General features: G+C 40.6%; 1 protein-coding gene across 3 annotated transcripts in view; it reads left to right on the top strand.

The window, feature by feature from the left end:
- Positions 1-12,419, top strand: part of GABRA4 (gamma-aminobutyric acid type A receptor subunit alpha4) — a 41,418-nt gene extending 28,999 nt beyond the window's left edge. The window contains exons 9-10 of one of the 3 annotated variants that reach the window (XM_063335075.1): positions 8,086-8,187; positions 8,597-9,527. In XM_063335075.1, coding sequence (XP_063191145.1) covers positions 8,086-8,187; positions 8,597-8,608 — 114 coding nt within the window. In that variant the 3' untranslated portion in view covers positions 8,609-9,527. The other 2 variants (XM_063335073.1, XM_063335074.1) reach the window with 2 other exon arrangements.
- The last annotated feature ends 4,723 nt before the right edge of the window (positions 12,420-17,142 follow it).

Genomic DNA, 17,142 nt, shown 5'->3' with positions numbered 1-17,142 from the left:
TTTGGGACAAGCAGCATTATTTACAGTGATGACAACATGCTACTTCCCTGGTAAATGTCAAATGGTGTGAATTTGGCAGGCTATATAATGTCCTCCCAGAAGAACAGACTGTTTTCTTAGGAAGGAATGGTAAGGATAAAAAACACTATGGTAGAACTGAATGGGAAAATATTACTAAATTACCACACAAACAATTTTCATGTTGCAGCTAAACAGTAAGTAATGCCAGACTTTGGTTGCTTTGAGGCTTCCAATTTTTGCATAAGTTTTTGTTTGAATTAATTGAGATCTCCCAGTTTGGGAAACCTGTGCTTTCATATACCGCATCACTGACCTTCCCGTATATTAATTTACCTGCATCTTGTCAAAGTTTAATAGCGCTGTCATGGAAGGCTCTAATCTTAGTCTTGCAAAATTAACAGCGAGGCATAAAGGTGTTTATTTACTGTTCACTTTTCATTTCATTATAGTAAGATGTCTTTGTTATATGCTTGATTATTCTAATAAACAATTAAAATTCTTCTGTGAAATTTTAAAACTGCTTTGATTGTGGCACCCTTTTCGGGTTGGGTTTTTTTTTTGGTTGGTTGTTTTTTGTGGTTTTGTGTGGCTTTTTTTTTTTTTTTTTTTTTTTTTTTAAACTTAGGGAGATTAAGTATCCAAAATGGTGATTAGACACCTAAAAGGCTTAATTACTAAATTTCCCTGGGTAGATATGTACTGAACTGACTTGCTGCTTCCAAAGTGTTTCCCGTGCGTCTTATGTGGAAAAATATCTATTCCGTTTCGTCTGAATGGGCTGCGTGCATATTAGATGGAGCCTCCCACAAACCCCACGTGGGAGCCTGAGCAGTCTGGAGTCCTGCCCCTTCTCTATTGCAGAATTGTGTTAGTAACCAGTCTGCTAGGTAGTCCGCAGGATGTGAAGTTCCTACTGAAGCTGCTCTTGTTATGTTAAATAATTTATATGGGGCCAGGGAGGAGGAGAGGAATTGATTCTGGAGCCAGCTCGTCTTTGCATGCACTTCAACAGCAGGGTGAGATTGAACTGAGCAGAATGCAACATCTATAACAAGGAATGAGGACCACTTGTCCTAGAATATCCAGTGGCCTTGTGGGGAAGCGCTTGAGATGTGGGAAGCCTGTGTTGATATCCCTGCGGCAGTCAGGGCAGACTTGAGAAGAGGTCTCCTATCACCAAAACCTGGGCTCCCATCCTGGTCTTTGGGTTAGTGTAGACGAGGACAGAGTCTTTTTCTGTGGGTCTTTTCAGTGTGACTCCGCTATCTAGCTTCATGAAAGAGCTCAGAGCTGAGCGCGCTGGGCAGAGTTGGATGGCTGCTTCTGCAAAGGCACGTTATTTAGTCTCTGATGCTACCCAGGGCATTTCTCTCCAGCTTTGGCAGCTGCTTGCTGGATGTCAAAGCATTAGCTCTTTCCGCTAGGACTGGTACCAGATGGTGGTGTTGTGACTTGTAAATTCTGCTGTGAATTTATCCCTGAGAAAGCAGAAGCTACTGCTTTAAATATTGTACTGCCTCCATCCCAGAGAGAGATACCACTTTAGTGTAATCCTGTGTGAAAGATCTGCAAAGGATCCAGGAAATGCATTGGCCTGCGTTGACAAACAGTCTATTCCAGTAAACAAATGGTACAAAAGCAGCCCTGGGACCTTGCACAATGCTGCTGTGAAGGTCTGTCACAGGATGAGGCTGACACAGGTCTTCCGAAGTGTCAGTGTATCCAACCCCAGGACTGCTGAAGTATTTTCAAGGAGTGTTGAGGCAGATTAGAAGAACAGCTCTGAGTTATATTGCAAATGCACGGCCCTAGTTTTAATGCATAGAACTCCTGGTTCTCTGTTAGCTCAGGCAGTAGGAACTGCTTACTTTGGATTTGCATCCCAACAGAATGTATCCCTCATACAAACTATGAAGCAATTTAAAACTGCAGAGACTGAGTTGAAGCTACTGTGGAGAGCACTAACAGGCTACAGGAAGATGCTCTTGACCTGCACGAAGAAGCTAACTCCTTACGATGCTGCACCAACACCAGCATTTCTCACAGCTTGCAGTGTTCTCGGTGCTTACGTTCTTAAATACAGTCCTCAGGATAAAGGTGCCCGATGCCCTGGTACTCACTTTTATCATTGCTGCATTCTCCCCAGGACTTATTGTGTGACTTTAAAATAATGTTCTTATTTGTTTTACAGATTCCAGGTTGGCCCTATCATAGGGAATACGCACTGGGGTTGTTACCAGCTCTCTTTGTTCTGTAACAAGATGACTAAGTTTGTCAGTTTGGTATTGTATATTGCTGTGATGATGATCCCCTTCCCATGAATCTCAGCTCAGCTGCTTCACGCTACTTCAGTTCATGCTAAATTTGCAATCTTGACTTCATTGAAGTGCAAAATTGGCTTGCTTGTCAAAAACTGGTAATACATACAAAACAATCCAGTACTTTATTTTTTTGGCTTAAGTCAAGGCTTTTGTAGGCTCAGAGAAAGTTTCAGAATTTCCACATTATGTGAGCAGCTGTTTATAGTGTGCAAACCTGGTTAAATATTGAACAGCTTAGATTGACTCATATTTGCGCATCATTTTAGTGCGGTAGTAAACAGCAGTATCCATCAAAGTTAAGCTTAAAAGGAAAAGCAAATGATGTGCAAACTGAGTTTTTTGTGTTAGATTTGTTGTTGGTTGTTTTTGTTTTGTTTTATACATTCTGTCATAGAAGCTGACCACCAAACTTGCTCCACAAATCTGCTACAGTATTTAACAATAAATTGTATAGATTTATCCTGAAGTGTCCTGACAGCATCGTTCATTGTATTATTCATGGTCAATTGCATGTGAATCCAGTTGTCAAGGGAAGGATACAGCATTAATTACCACACTTTACACATGCCTGCAAGGAGGTTGGTTTAGTTATCCTATCTTCATGCCAAGTAAAATGGACTCTCTCCTCTGGGACTAGCAAAAGGGCATCTTAAATCAGGAGTTTTTACATAGGAAGAGTTCGTACTGAATGTGTCTTTCCCCACTCCAGTTCTTCTAAACAAAAACCCCATGTAAAATAACACGTGATGCTTATAATTATAGCAAGATCTCTGTGCTTTTTCATATGGTAAATATTTCAAAAGCTTTTTGCATACTGCCTGCTGTTTTATTGTTCATGATAAAATAGTTTCCACCTTGACTCTCAAAGCTACAGGGAACGCAGCTATCCTCTACGGAATAGAGGGGTTAGGTTATTTTATTGCAGACTTGTTGCCTTTTTAATGAGTTTAGTATCAAATTTAGTGGAAGTCTATTATCACCTCACATAAACTAGAATCATAGAATCATTTAGATTGGAAAAGACCCTTAAGATCTGGTCCAACCTAACACTACTAAGTCCACCAATTAGAATATGTGCCTATTATTATTATCCAGGGTGGGCAGAACAACCAAACGCCAGAACTACAGCAGTTCTTAGCTGAAGTGCTAGGAATTACCAGTCACTTCTGTGACATGCTTTTGCACTGATACCTCAGAAGGCTACATCCTTGCAAAGATCTGACATGCTCTGGTCTGATCTGTAAATCACCTGACTGCACCTCTTGGTTGTAAACTGAAGTGAGGTTTTTGCTTGTTTCTTTAGTTTTAGTACGCAAACTAGTTGCCTAAAGAACTTGGATGTTGTAAGACGTTGTCCACAGACCTGGTGGGATTTGAGTCCTACATACAGATCCACCGTCTGACGAGACCCAGGTCTCTAAGGGAACGATGCTGAAACCTCAAATCCAGAATGCTGAATTCCACCCAGATGGAACACTATGTGAGAGGGCTTGGGATGTGTAAGCCTGGCCTTCAGGAGATGCTATTTACAACCACCCTGCTCCAGCTGCTTTCAACAAATAGGGAGGGAGAGGGGTGTCCTATACTTAATGACTGTAACAGTTCTCCAGGAGATGGAAGATGTGAACAGATTCAATTATTTCCCTGTCTGACAGAATTTGAACCTCCTGTCTATCCTCTGGCCCTCTGCTTCTCCAGAAAGTATGCAAATGTGTAGGATGGAGCTCTCTAAATCTCTTGTACTGAGCCTTTTATTTTTCCTTTTTTTTTTTTTTAAACTTTTGTATGGACTAATGAAATATTCATTTGGACAGAAAGAAGGAGTGAAAAAGAATGGAATCTGCGTTTCCCTATGTTTGTTAGTGCAATCACCTATCTACCTCTGGCATGTTGTACCTTTTCGTGTCCCTAAATCAAAGTCTTGGTGATAGATGTTTGAAAATCTATGGAGGCTGAAACTTAGCTTTTACTGTTGCCAATCTTGGCTGTAAAAATCAAGTAGGAAATAAGTGCTCTAGATTCTTGGCATTAATGTATCCCGGCTAACCATAGAGCTTTGTCTAATGAAGATGTCCTGTGATTATAACAAAAATATTTCTCTTGAGAAACTTGCATGGATGGGAATTGTGCTCTGGGATCACTCAGGATTTTGAAACTTTCATCCGTAGGGTTTCTGCCAGTTAAGGTTCAGAGGCTGAATGCTCCTGACAGGATAAACAGCGAGAAGGCTTCCTCTTGAAGGGAGGATATAGCAAAGCCAAGTACTTACAGCTTCTGCTTTGGTGGTGGTTGTGAAGTGTGGAGTTGGTTGGACCAAGTCAGAATGATGGGCTATTTCAAAGGAAGGGTGAGGTGACATTTACATAAGCAGCAAGCTGTTGTGTTTACCAAAAGGCAATCTTTATTAAATGCATTAAGGCTGGCATTGCACGCTGTAGTATACTGCATTTTATGGTAGCTTCCAGGCTCACATTTTGTGTTCCTGAGCTACACCATTTTAAATGTCTCCCAAAAAATATCACTGAAATATCTCCACAAAATCAGGTCCTTTCTCAATCTAGAGCGAGAATGTAAAAAGTGTGGACTCAGTATTTCCTGTGGAGCCCCATCTGGAGTAGCACAGCATCCCTCTGTTGGCTCAGGATAATTGAGTGGTTTCCTGACTTGCCCTCAGAAAGGAGGCTTTACTTGGATAATGCTTTAATTTCTTGGGTTGTATTTAATTTAGTTTTCATCTGATTTTCATATTTTATTTCTTGTTTTCATGCCTCCAAACTAAAAGCCACCAAGAGGCAGTAGGTTTGTGTTTCTTGCTGTTATTTTTAAAAAGATGAAGTAAAATAATTTTGGGAGGCAGCAAGTGCTTTACATATGTATATAATTTTTTTGGTCAGATTGTCATTATCACAATATCCTTTTACTAGGGGTATGCACCATAGCTGAAATGTCTCTGGAATGTTTTGCTTAGTACAATCCAAATGTCGCAATTTACTGTGTTTTGCAATGTAGTGGTTAGCCTGACTTCTGCTGATGTCAACAGAATTTGGTCTGTTCAGGCTTGGCAGTGGAATCAGCCTTTTAAAATATTGTTATTAGTGACCTTGGCACTAATCTTCAGGTGATGTAAGGTTGTGAGATATCATCAGTACTGAGGAGGAATAGACTAATGTAAGAAGAAATGAATTATCTTTGTAACATTGAATAGAGTGATATATAGGAATCATATAACCAGGTGGTCCCTATATGATGATATGTAACCAATAATAAGAATTTTTGTGAGAAACTTTACAACTGGAGAAACCAGAAAGGAGACACACCTGAGTGCTTTGAAAGAGGCAAATGAGCTGTTGCCATGATATAGTCTTGAGTAAGGCAAGGGCAAGAAAAGGCTATTTGAGGGGAGGCAGTGGGCAATGTGTTGGTGAGGCCACCCTGGCAATGAGCGTTCATTCTGCGCAGCTTTGATAGGGCACGGAGCTGGGTGCTCACCACTCAGTGTGATACAGCTGTGCTGTTAAAAAAAGGGAGCAATGAGGCAGGCTGCCCGCCTCTTGTTTTCCTGGGGCACGCTCATTCTGCAAAACCTACTGGGGACAGGAGTCGGCACGTCTTCCCCTTCGGGCTTCTGGGGTGCGTAAGGTATTGGAGCTAAGCACTGCCCCAAGGATTTTCTGTCTCCAGTATTTAAGTTGCTCCCAGCGCTGTTAGAATATTAGAGGTTAACAGGCTGCTCCAGTGGTGGCCAAAGCCCCTGCCTTTCTGTGTGTAATGTAACATCTCTGTCCCTGGAATGTGTTTGTTTCAGTGCGTTTCAAGGACACAGTTCAACTCAAGAACACAAATACTATTACAATGACATCATGCAAGCACAACCAGTTTTCTGTGATGTGTTATCTGTGGAGCCATTTCTAACTTCCCTTCTCTGAGCACTTGGAAGGTGGTTTCCAGAGAATTAACAAAAAATGTACCTGTATTTTGGAGGATTGTTATGCAGTGCTATGTTGTGATGTTGTACGATGTTATCTATTTGGCCTTTATGTGTACATTGTAATACTTATGAGGAAACTGTGTTTCTCTCTAAACTTAAGGTTCCTGAAGTATTGGAAGTTTTGTGTATCAGTGGCAGGGAAGAGAATGCTCCGTAGACTTCTAAACAGTTACACGTTTTGACCATTTGAAATAGTATAATAGGTAATTTTCATAGAATCATAGGATTGTCTGGGTTGGAAGGGTCCTCTCAGATCATCGAGTCCAACCATCAAACTAACACTGACAAAAACCATCGATAAACCATATCACTAAGCGCTACATCTACCCGTCTTTTAAGTACCTCCAGGGATGACAACTCCACCACTTCCCTGGGCAGCCTGTTCCAATGCTTGACAACCCTTTCAGTGCAAAATTTTTTCCTAATACCTAAAAAAATTTTCCTAATATCTAATCTAAACCTCCCCTGGCGCAGCTTGAGGACTTTATTCTAGAATAATCACTGTAAGGGACGTGAGTAGTGGTTAAATAGCAACCGATCTTATTTGGTCACTTAGATGACAGACAAAGTGGGGAGAAGACGAGGTATTATGCAAATGTGTCGATGGAAACAAATTGCCCCAAAAGAAATGGAGATGACTGGAATGTGAGAAGGAGCGTGGTTGTTACCTGCCTGTTTTACCAGTGTCTGTGGTTGATGATGCAGAGAAGGGAAGGGCAGTAAGGTGGCCATTGAAAACAGGTGACAGTAGAAGTGAGCAGGAGAGTTAAACAGAGCCTTTGTGAATTGCACTTAATTCTCTGTTCTGCTCTTGGGACAATTCTGATATGGTTGCGCTTGGAGTGATTGGGGCTGTGGTAGTTCTGTTCTCCAGCAGCACCACCTCTAAGCTACTGGTCGAGTGTAGGCAGAGAGCAGGAGGGAAGCGAGACACGTCTTGGTTTCCCTGCAGATCTACTTTGCAACCCCTGCCCCAGCCTGTGGGCTTTTGCTCCCCACACAGCACTTGAGAGCTTTATGATGGGAGAATCTTACTTGAGCAAAGCCAGGTTGTCCGAGGATCTGCATGTAGAAGATAAAACTCGCCTCCTCTCAATGACTCATAGTGCCAGCTTCTCCATAGCACAGAGCTATTGTTTTGGACAGTGAACTTCGATGACTTGCATCTGCTTAGCTTCGCAAGCCTTCAAGTGACATGGGGTACTCCGTCAGGTATTATTACCAAGTCTCTAGTAAATGCACTCCTGTCCCGATTGTATTTTATAATTTCAATTGAGCAGTCTTGAAAGCTGCTTTACTATTCCTGGGTTATTAACAACCTTAGTGTGAAAGTATCCAAATTGCACACCTGTGTGTACTTCTGCACTTCCCCAAGAGTGACTCAGGCTTCTCTTTCAAACAGTAAAATTAGTGTTTCTTTCAGGAAATACCAGTTTCCTCTGGTATTTATTCCAGTCCTCTGCATCTTTGGATTGTAGATGCAGAAGAATAAATAAAAGGGATTGACATGCTTCTATGCAGGAAGGAACACTATAAAACCTAAGAGAGACTCTTTGATATATCAACCATGAGCTGGCAAATACATCAGGCATGAACTGGCGTATATCTTGACAACTTCAGATAAATTCAAGCCAGCAGTATTGCCAGTGACTGATTTGTACTACAATTAACAGGATTTGGGACCAGCATTCTGGCCATGATGGGAGTACTGGAGATTTGATTTTTTAAAATATTTTTTATTTATTGTTTTTTTAGATTTTATTTTTCAGCTCCCATTTCTCTGTTTCCTTGAGCAAAACAGCTAAGCACAACTGGTGCAGCAGACAGACGTGGTTGTCACTCTTCTCACTTCTTAAGGTACTAGTACCTTGAATAACACCTGAGTTGTTCTCCGTTACGGCTCTGGCACTTAGCTGGAGAGAATTGCTGTTGGACGAAGGAGGGAAGAGAGATCGCTGCCCACTTTCTCTCCCTTTTCCTTGTGCTGTCAGTTTTGGGAGGGTTCTCTGGTAGGGATGAAGGGAAGGGGAGCCAAAGGCACAGCAGGTGTGGTGCAGGGCAATGCTTGGAAACAGTATCATCATAGAGGTACAAAACATGTGATTTTTGATTGGTCCTGCCTGTATTTAGACCTGTATTGCTGCTGTGGAGTATATGTACCCTTGTCTGCCACTAAATCTTTGTCTTTTAGAAAGCAGCGAGCCTTTGCACGAAATATATTCACATATTATATCTAAAATATAATATGATTTATATTATACTTTAGGTGCAGGGCTGAAGGTTCAGCAGTCTGTTCTCCAGGTACCCTTCCAGAAGGAGGCTGAGGAGATGTTAGGCATCCTCTTAAATGCAGAGAAGAAAGGCAGAGCCTGAGCCCCTCTCCCAGAAGTCAGTAAAATATTAAACTCTGCTGGATTTCTCATCTGTACTTCCTTATCTGTATTTCAGTTTCTCAGCCAGCCTAATAAGTACTATTTGGCTTAAGTATATCTTTCAGAAAGACATCCAGACTTGCCTGAAGACATCAAGTGATGGAGAATTCACCACTTTCGTGTTAATTAATGGAAAGGAGTAGTTGATGAAAGACTGATTTATTCACTGGTTCAGTTGCAGCTGGAGAATTTATTGCCTGTGGTCAATGTGAAAAAGCACTGCCTTTATTTCTGAAAGAGCACCAGTGTGATAACTTGGTTTGGTAAATACCTGCATTTTAATAGCACCTACTTTAGAAGACAGACTAGAGTTCCTAATATATGGTAGTTACTTTCCTGGAGATATAAAGCAAAAGTAAACCGTCATGGCTGGTAAGTTGCATCTAGAATGTTTTTATATCATCGGAGAAATAGGTAAACGTCAGAGAATTTTGTTTTGAGCATAAAGCTGGAAAAAATCCCTGACTAACCCAAGAATCCTTAGCCTTGTGGTGTCAAGTTTACATAGGTACCACATTACATGGAGTGTCACGCATCAGATGTGTTCACCCTGATGTTCCAGCCACAGGTAAAAGGAACTCTTGGTTATCGCTTTATATGCTATTAAATCTATTCTCATGAGCGTGTGGTATCTTTGTGCTTCAGGATCAAGCTACTGGTTATATTTGTGAGTATTGTTCTGATAGTGCTTGGTTTCCATTGCTTCTGTTTAAGTGTTTATTTTAAGAACAACTACTAGTTGTTGTTTTTTTTTTTTTTTTTTTTTACTTTGCAGAGTACAGATGCCAATTCAAATGTGAGGAAAAGAACGAATGCCACAGTACAGTCCGAAACTGATGGTGGGAGCCGAATTGACACAAGGCACAGTTCCATCCAGCCTCCCTCTGTAGCTCAGGGGTCTTCTGACGTTTCACCCCACTCCCTTTCTGCATCAAGTCCCAACCCTTTCACACGCATCAATGCATCAGAGACATTATCTTCTGCAAGAGCCACCCCTCCAGCTCCTCCTTCTACCCCAATTTTAACTGGATTTGTATCCCAGCATGCCACAGCTGGATCCCCTTCCATTCAGCGCTTGCTTGGATCTAGACTGGAGCAGATTCAGACCACCACACCTAATACATTAGGAGCATCTGCAAAGCCATCTGCTGTCACACCACCTGCGCCCCCCGCCTCCCACTCTGGCACGAGTAAGATAGACAAATATGCACGCATTTTATTTCCTGTTACCTTCGGAGCATTTAACATGGTCTACTGGGTGGTGTATCTATCCAAGGATACCATGGAAAAATCGGAAAGTCTAATGTAGTTTTGCTGCTATGTAGTAGTTCCTAAATTATACTCACATTTGATGCAGAGTTTCTTCTTTTGAAACTATTTAAAAAGGTCAATAATTCTTATTTATAAAAGCTGTGTGCTACTTTCCCGTTGTAAAGGCTGGAGTTATTGGGGATAATTAGTTAACTCCTGGCAGAGTAATGGGTAACAGATTTGTCTTCCTCCCTTCAGCTAGCAGTGAACCATCACTCTTCAGAGAGACTACTCTGGCTAGACAGAACTTGCCTTTGGGAGGAACACGGACCCCAAACAAATCAAAGGCAGAGGTGCACAGCTGTGCAGAGGAACACATCTTGACTGCTAGAATACGCACGCTGGTTATTACAAATCCCTGAGGCACCCAGCACTGCTGTCTGGACACAGCATTGCATTCTCCGAGTGCAAGGCCCATGTCCTGAATATTTTGACAGTGCTTGCTAGAAAGGGACTTCCCCTGCTAGATTAAAATTGGCAGAATGGGGGGGGGGAAAAATGAACCGTGGAAAAAGAAAAGAGAGTCCAGCCTGGGAGAGTGCAACTCCAGAAAAGTTATGCAAAGGAGTTGTAGAGCTCCATATATTTTTACTAAGCATTATTTTGCGTTGCAACCTGGGAAATTCTCACTCCAAAATAAGAATGAGTGAACCTTGTAAAATCTGAAATCTGACGTAATTCTCAAAATTGGAGTTTTTTGTTTGGTAAGGTGATCTTAAGTGTATGGTTCTTCTTTGACCTTGCTGACCAGCTTGAGTGGATTTATTCCGAATTTACATCCGTTGTGGTACAGGAGGACCAGGCCCACAATGTTCAACTTCTTAATCGAATTCTTTGTTCTTTCCTTCGGATGCTTTGGGTTGGTGGGTTTTGGGTTATTTTCCCTTCCCTGCCCCCCCCCCCCCCCGCTCTTTTTCAGTCACACCCCTCTGATTTCCTTTGAACACGTATTCCCCTCCACCCCCTCCTTTTAGATGATGTTTGAGTCAGGTTAAATTTTCAACACAGTTTTAAAAGTGGCTTCAAAGTTAAGCAAACCAATTTTTCCTGTGCTTTGATAAGTGTGGCTATGGCACATCTTTGAGTGAACGAGAAACACCCTTTTGTGAAGGAAAGCTGTGACATAAATAAGAAAAGAAAGTTTCTAGGTGGAGCCTGGGGGGAACACACAGTTTATTTATGGTCTGTTTGTTTCTCTTGCACTATGGCATAGATATGTGCTTTTCTTAGGGGTTCAATTTGCAATATGCAAGCAGGCAACTTTGTTAAAGAACTGAATGGATTCAGACTGATAGAAATCTTGATCAGAAATGTTTTTTTCACCAGAATAGGTGGAAGATACACTGACAATACATCTAAAAATGTTTGCATGGATCCATCTGGCTAAGCAAATGGTTAGTAGGTGACAAGTAAAATCAAAATGACAAGTAAAAATCAAAAACCAGATCACACATTCTCAGCTGTGACCTGGTTGTGCCTTTAAAGAGTCTGGAAGTAGTTGAATCTCCTTTCAGTGGAGTAATCCTTAGCTTCAGTTGGTTGCAACAGCAGATCGGTAGCCCACGGTCAAAGTTTTATGTTGGGGGGCAAATCAGTTGAGTGTTGAGTGCCCAAGTAATAATAAAGTGACTGATGGAGACCACGAGCAGATGGAATAATTGAGGACATGTATGAGACTGCCTTAGACTATGTTGGGATGAGAATCAGAGTAAAAAGACCCCAGAATGGTGAAACTATGACTGTATCTCTGTGCTTCTTTCTGTCTCTCCAAACCTTCTAGCCAGTTTGTGGCGGAGAATCTGACCTTTAACTTATGGGACCTGGGAGATTGCAAGAGATATGTACTGCATTGTGTAGTCTGGATCCCAGGCTGCTATTTCACATATAGCATTGGACTGTCAATGATAGGGTGCATTGGATGTGGGAACGTCTTACATGACTTTGTTATGATGGTGTGTTATAAACAATTACCTTAGTCTTTTTTATACTTAAGCAATGCTCTCACGAAGCTGGGTACGGTCCTTTCCTTTTCGCCTTTTCCATCTGGAAGAAGCCTGAGAATATAACCCTCCTCAGAAAACCATTACACGTGCCATAGCACAGAACTGGAAATGGAGCCCCCATAAATATGTCTAACTGCAGTAGTTTGCATCTTTGAACATATCTCTAGTTGCTGTAGCTGTTTCTTCCCTAATTTGGTCACATTATTGCAGATTGTCAGAACAGAAGATAGCCTACAAGAGATTGTTTATTTATTTTGTTAAGCAAGAAGAAACAAAGCTAATCCTCTGGCAATTACTGATCATAATTGCACAAATGATAAAATATTTCTAGTATGAAGAACAATGGCCTTCTCTGTGTTGAGAACCTAGTGTTTGTGCCAGAAGTTACTGAAATGATTCTTTGCTTTCCTCTTTGATGAAAACCAAGGATTCTTTCTCTCAGGCAGAGCTTTAAACGATTCACTGGAAACAGCTGTCTCTTCCTTCCACCCATCCCCATATACTGATTGTATAATCAGCTTTTTCAGTGCACTGTTCAGTAGGATCAACACTGGTTCAGGCTGTTTGACCAAGATTGATCTAAATGGGCTACTTTGATTCATTTGTAGTTCCTGATTCATTTTAAAGACTTACAAGGAGTGAAAAAGGATTGCAAAAATTAATAGGTTCCAAATATTTATTTCTATACTTCATTTTGGAAGAAAATTTTAATGATCCCACAGAAAAAAAAATCTATTTTTAATCTGTCAGTGTATTTCTGAAGTACCTTCCAACGCTTGCATGCCTACGTTCAAAATGAGATATAAAAAAAAAAAATAATCTCATTATGAGTCTAGGAGTAATTTATTGTACTGTGCTACATTTTTGTGTTACAGCAATGAAGAAATTACCATAACTAGCTTTTCAAAGTACTTGCAGACAATGTAGATAGGAATTTATTGTTAACATTGGTTCGTCATTGTATTTAATCTCCTTGTAGAGACATCAGAAACAGTAAAGAGCCTGCAGTGTGCTCAGTAATACTGGCAGGTTCTGAATACTGTGTAATTCAGAAGCACAAACAAAAGCAGGAATATGCTAAATATAGTGGCCCAAATGTTAAACACTGCTAACTAAAATCCTAAGGGAGAATGTTGCAGGTGTCATTTCAGTGACCAAGTGGCTTATAAGGGGTGGATTTGAATGAGATGAACTCTACAGGGTCTGCTTTTATTTTTTTTTCTATTGGCTTTGTCGAACAATCTTTTTTTGACAGTACCGTAGTGATTTAAAACTAACCAAACCCTTCAGATAGTCATCGCTATGAACAGGAAAGGCAACTGGATAGAAAGCCAAAAAACCTTTATCAGGAAACAGAGACAGCTCTCCACGGACTGCTGTTTCCTCGGAGACATTGTTACCAACAGCAAAACTCCCACAGATTGCAGGGATGCAGCCCCAAATGGCAACGCACTCCCTGGAGAAAACCAGTTTAAAAGCTCAGTTCAGGAAGGTTGTCTTCGCAGGAACTGAAGTGTACTTTATCGTCAGCTGTGAGCTAGGTCAAATTTCTATCAGCCCGCTATTAACAGGTTTCACTGCAATTGCGAAAATAATGAAGCCAAGGAAGGAGGCAAACCTAGACCCATGGTGACCTGAGCTCTTAGAGCTCACCAGCAGAACTGGAGTCTGTTTCTGCTCCTATGAAATGGACTTGTCTCCATCCAATGGATGTCAGTGGTGCATTTCTTCTCCCACATGTCTTTTAAAGGAAAAAAAAAAAAAGTAGATTTTGTAAACTGTTTAGTCATCCACTCTACATTACCATGCAATCAGGCAAGTAGACCATACGATAATTGAATGAAAGAGGTAAATAATTTAATAAGGCATGTGACTAGAGCTTTTCTGTTAACAGGAGCTAAAAGTTACTGATTACAGAGTCTTCAGGTGTAGCCTTTGGCATCTCATCATCTTCATCGTTCAGGATGGACCTTGCAAAAAATTGGGGAAACCAAGTAACTGTATTTAACAGGATTTAACCGGTATTTCTACAGAAAAGTGAATGAACTTAGATTTTCAATATGTGCAGAATTCTGTCTCTTTCCACTTTCTTTTGTACTTCCTGTATGTCATTTGGCCACATCGTACCTTATGCTGGAGTGCAGTGTCTGTGTGCCATGTGCGAACATCAGAGCATACCGTGTAGGTTTATCCAGTTTATCCAGAGCCTAACATTCCCATCTCCCTTACGCTATTGGAAGCGGAGAGAAGGCCAGAATGGAAGAAATGACCACGCAGCTTGTGTAAGAGACACATACTGGCCACCTGGGACATTTTTCCATAAATGCTGCAGGAGATTTCCTAGGAGAATCTTTCTCAGTTTGAGAAGCTGGAGCACGGTTTCTGCTGTAGCACACTTTTTCCCCCAAATTCCAAAAGCTTCCAAGAAATCTGTTTAGAAAGCAGAGTAGATCATTGACTTTGCACACTGCGCTCCAGAACTTGTGCTTGACCCAAAAGATTTAGGAGCAAAGAAATTTTGGTGAGTTTTTCCTTGTGTTCCTGGGACTTGCCAGTAGAGCTTGACTGCACTAAAGTAGGTAGGTGTTGTGTGGCTAACACTGGTGTGAATTGCAATACAGACCGCTGACAAAAATTTGCCCTTGTTTTTTTTGAATCCTAACATTGACTAATGGGTTAGGAAAATGGCAACTGTAGTGTTGAGAAGCCTAGGTGAAGTATAATGTTTACTGATGATACAGATAAAACCAACGATGGTCAAAGTTGTAGAAGTATTACAGATCTGTGTAGCGGTAGGTTTGCAGCAGGTCAGTGGGAAGTGGGGAGGATGGCAGGTGCTTCTCTTCATAGTCTGACAAGCATAAAGCAATACAGCATCAAGTCGGAGGTGCAAAACCCTATAAGTAAAACTTCTTGCTCGGTGAAAATCCAAAGGATATTAAATAGCCTTATGGAGGTCAGTATGAATGTGCTCCCCTAACCCACCCAAAAACTAGGAAAAAATCCAGGAAAAAAGAAACTGGTTAAATGACAACAGCATCTTTTCTCCCCAAATATTTTTTTTTTATTTCTCCAAGACCTTATATTTCATGTACTGTGTGACTCCAAGGTAAGTTACTTATATTTATATTGTTGTGAGGACCTGTACTGCTGTCCACTGAAATCAATATGTGTTTGTCATTGACTTCAGTACGCTTTAAACAGGACATTTACTGGAAGGAAAAATGCACCATTTTGGAAGAGTCTGATATGCATTAATTTGTACAGTCTTCATTTGTAGGTCTCTCCTCAGAGTCAAGATGTAGCTTTTTTGGAGAATCTGAGTGTAGTGAGCACTTTCGGCATGTTCTGAGTAAATCAGACTCTGCAAGTAAGTTTTTTGCCACATCCCAAGCAAGTGAGAGTAGCGTGAAGTACAGAGCATGCTGAAAAGGTCTCTCTTTGCTAATGTTATGTGCTGTGTTCTTAACTGGAGGGAATGAAAAATGCGATTATTGTAAAATTGGTAGAATATTTGAAACATACTTTTTTTTCACATGAATTAGAAAATGTGGTAGGTATTTATTTCAGAATTGACTAGCATTGCCTTCTAGTCTGTAACTTAGTGCATCTACAGCTATCTCTTAGATTTTCTTATGCTTTTTATATTATGCCGATAGAAAGGACTTCAAAGCAAACCAGTTACCATCCACCGCATTTCATGACATTTTTTTTGGTCATAATTCTATTTTCATTTTCTTGTGCAAGAGAAACTGAGAGTGTGATGGCTTCTTTGAAATAAAAATAACAGCAGCAAAAATAAAAAGCCTTGGAGATTCCCTTTTTAGAAAACCATCCAAACTCCCATCAATTATTGAATGCTCTTTTTAAATAATAGCGTAGTTCTAGCATTTAAAAGTACTAATGTGATCACAGCCTGGAGATAGATATAGATATATATATATATATATATCTCCATATATATAAATATATATATAAACAACATTCAAATAATATGAATTCCTTGAATTGTAAGGGAGGCAGGCTCCAGAAGCACTCTTAAGCAGTCTTGTTTTGGAAGACTACTTTTCTGGATGGAAAGCACAGTGTGAGGTAGGTATTTTTTTAATTATAATCTTCATATCTCTATTTTCAAGAAAAAGTATCCTGAGGAAAAATACTCTACTACTGAATTAACCCTCAACTAGGACAGAGATCTGCTGGTGGTCTTGCTGTTGTTGATCTTCAACATTAGCTGTGTGGTTTTGTGAATGTTGTATCCACGTTGCTGTTAACTGACATAGAACTCTCTGGATGATCTGATGGCATAAAGAAGCATTTAAATAAATAATTGTTATTTGTCAGTATGTTTTCATCCTTGGAAAAAACTTAACTGGAGGTTGGTAGAAGAAGCAGGTGACAGTATGAAGCACTCAGCTGGACATCTGAGCTCGACGCATTATAAAATTTAGTCAAGTGCTGCTTTGTCTTGCCTCATCATCTTGTGCTCGTGGCTTTTCTCCATGGTAAGTAAAGATGCAGAAGGATGGAGGACTCAGAAGTCCAGAACATGTACAAGTATTGCTTCAGAGTGCTTTCAAAGTATAAGATAGTTAACCTTATTACTAACAATAACTTCACACTCTGCTTTACGTTTGCAAGCTTGAAAATCTCCAGTTCTGCTAGAATGTACCAGGTCATCAAATGAATAATAACGTATTTTTCATAAATAGATGATTCTGTATGTACATGCATTTCATTTTTTATTAATTTGTGGCAATGTTCCCTGGCACCAGACCAGTGGTGGCAATTTGAGGAATTTGAGGTAACCGGGGTTCTTATAGGATGACATGAAAATATCATGTTGTTTTATAGATGCATGCCCTTGCAGATCAATACCAGCAGCACTTTCATGGTGGAAATGAATCCACTTGTGCAAAATCCTGACCTGGAACATTTAACCCGTGTTTGAAGGGCTCATGAAGTATATTAGGCAGGGCAGGACTCAGGATATGTTTGTGGTAAAAAGCTTCTGTATTGAAGCTGGTTTGTGTCCTGCCAGCCTCTGAATCAGTCTGCACCAGACA

This window comes from Chroicocephalus ridibundus, chromosome 5 (genome assembly GCF_963924245.1).
Source record: "Chroicocephalus ridibundus chromosome 5, bChrRid1.1, whole genome shotgun sequence".
Lineage (NCBI taxonomy): Eukaryota > Metazoa > Chordata > Aves > Charadriiformes > Laridae > Chroicocephalus > Chroicocephalus ridibundus.
The sequence above is the reverse complement of the archived record's forward strand: the minus strand, read 5'-3'. Positions and strand labels throughout refer to the sequence as shown.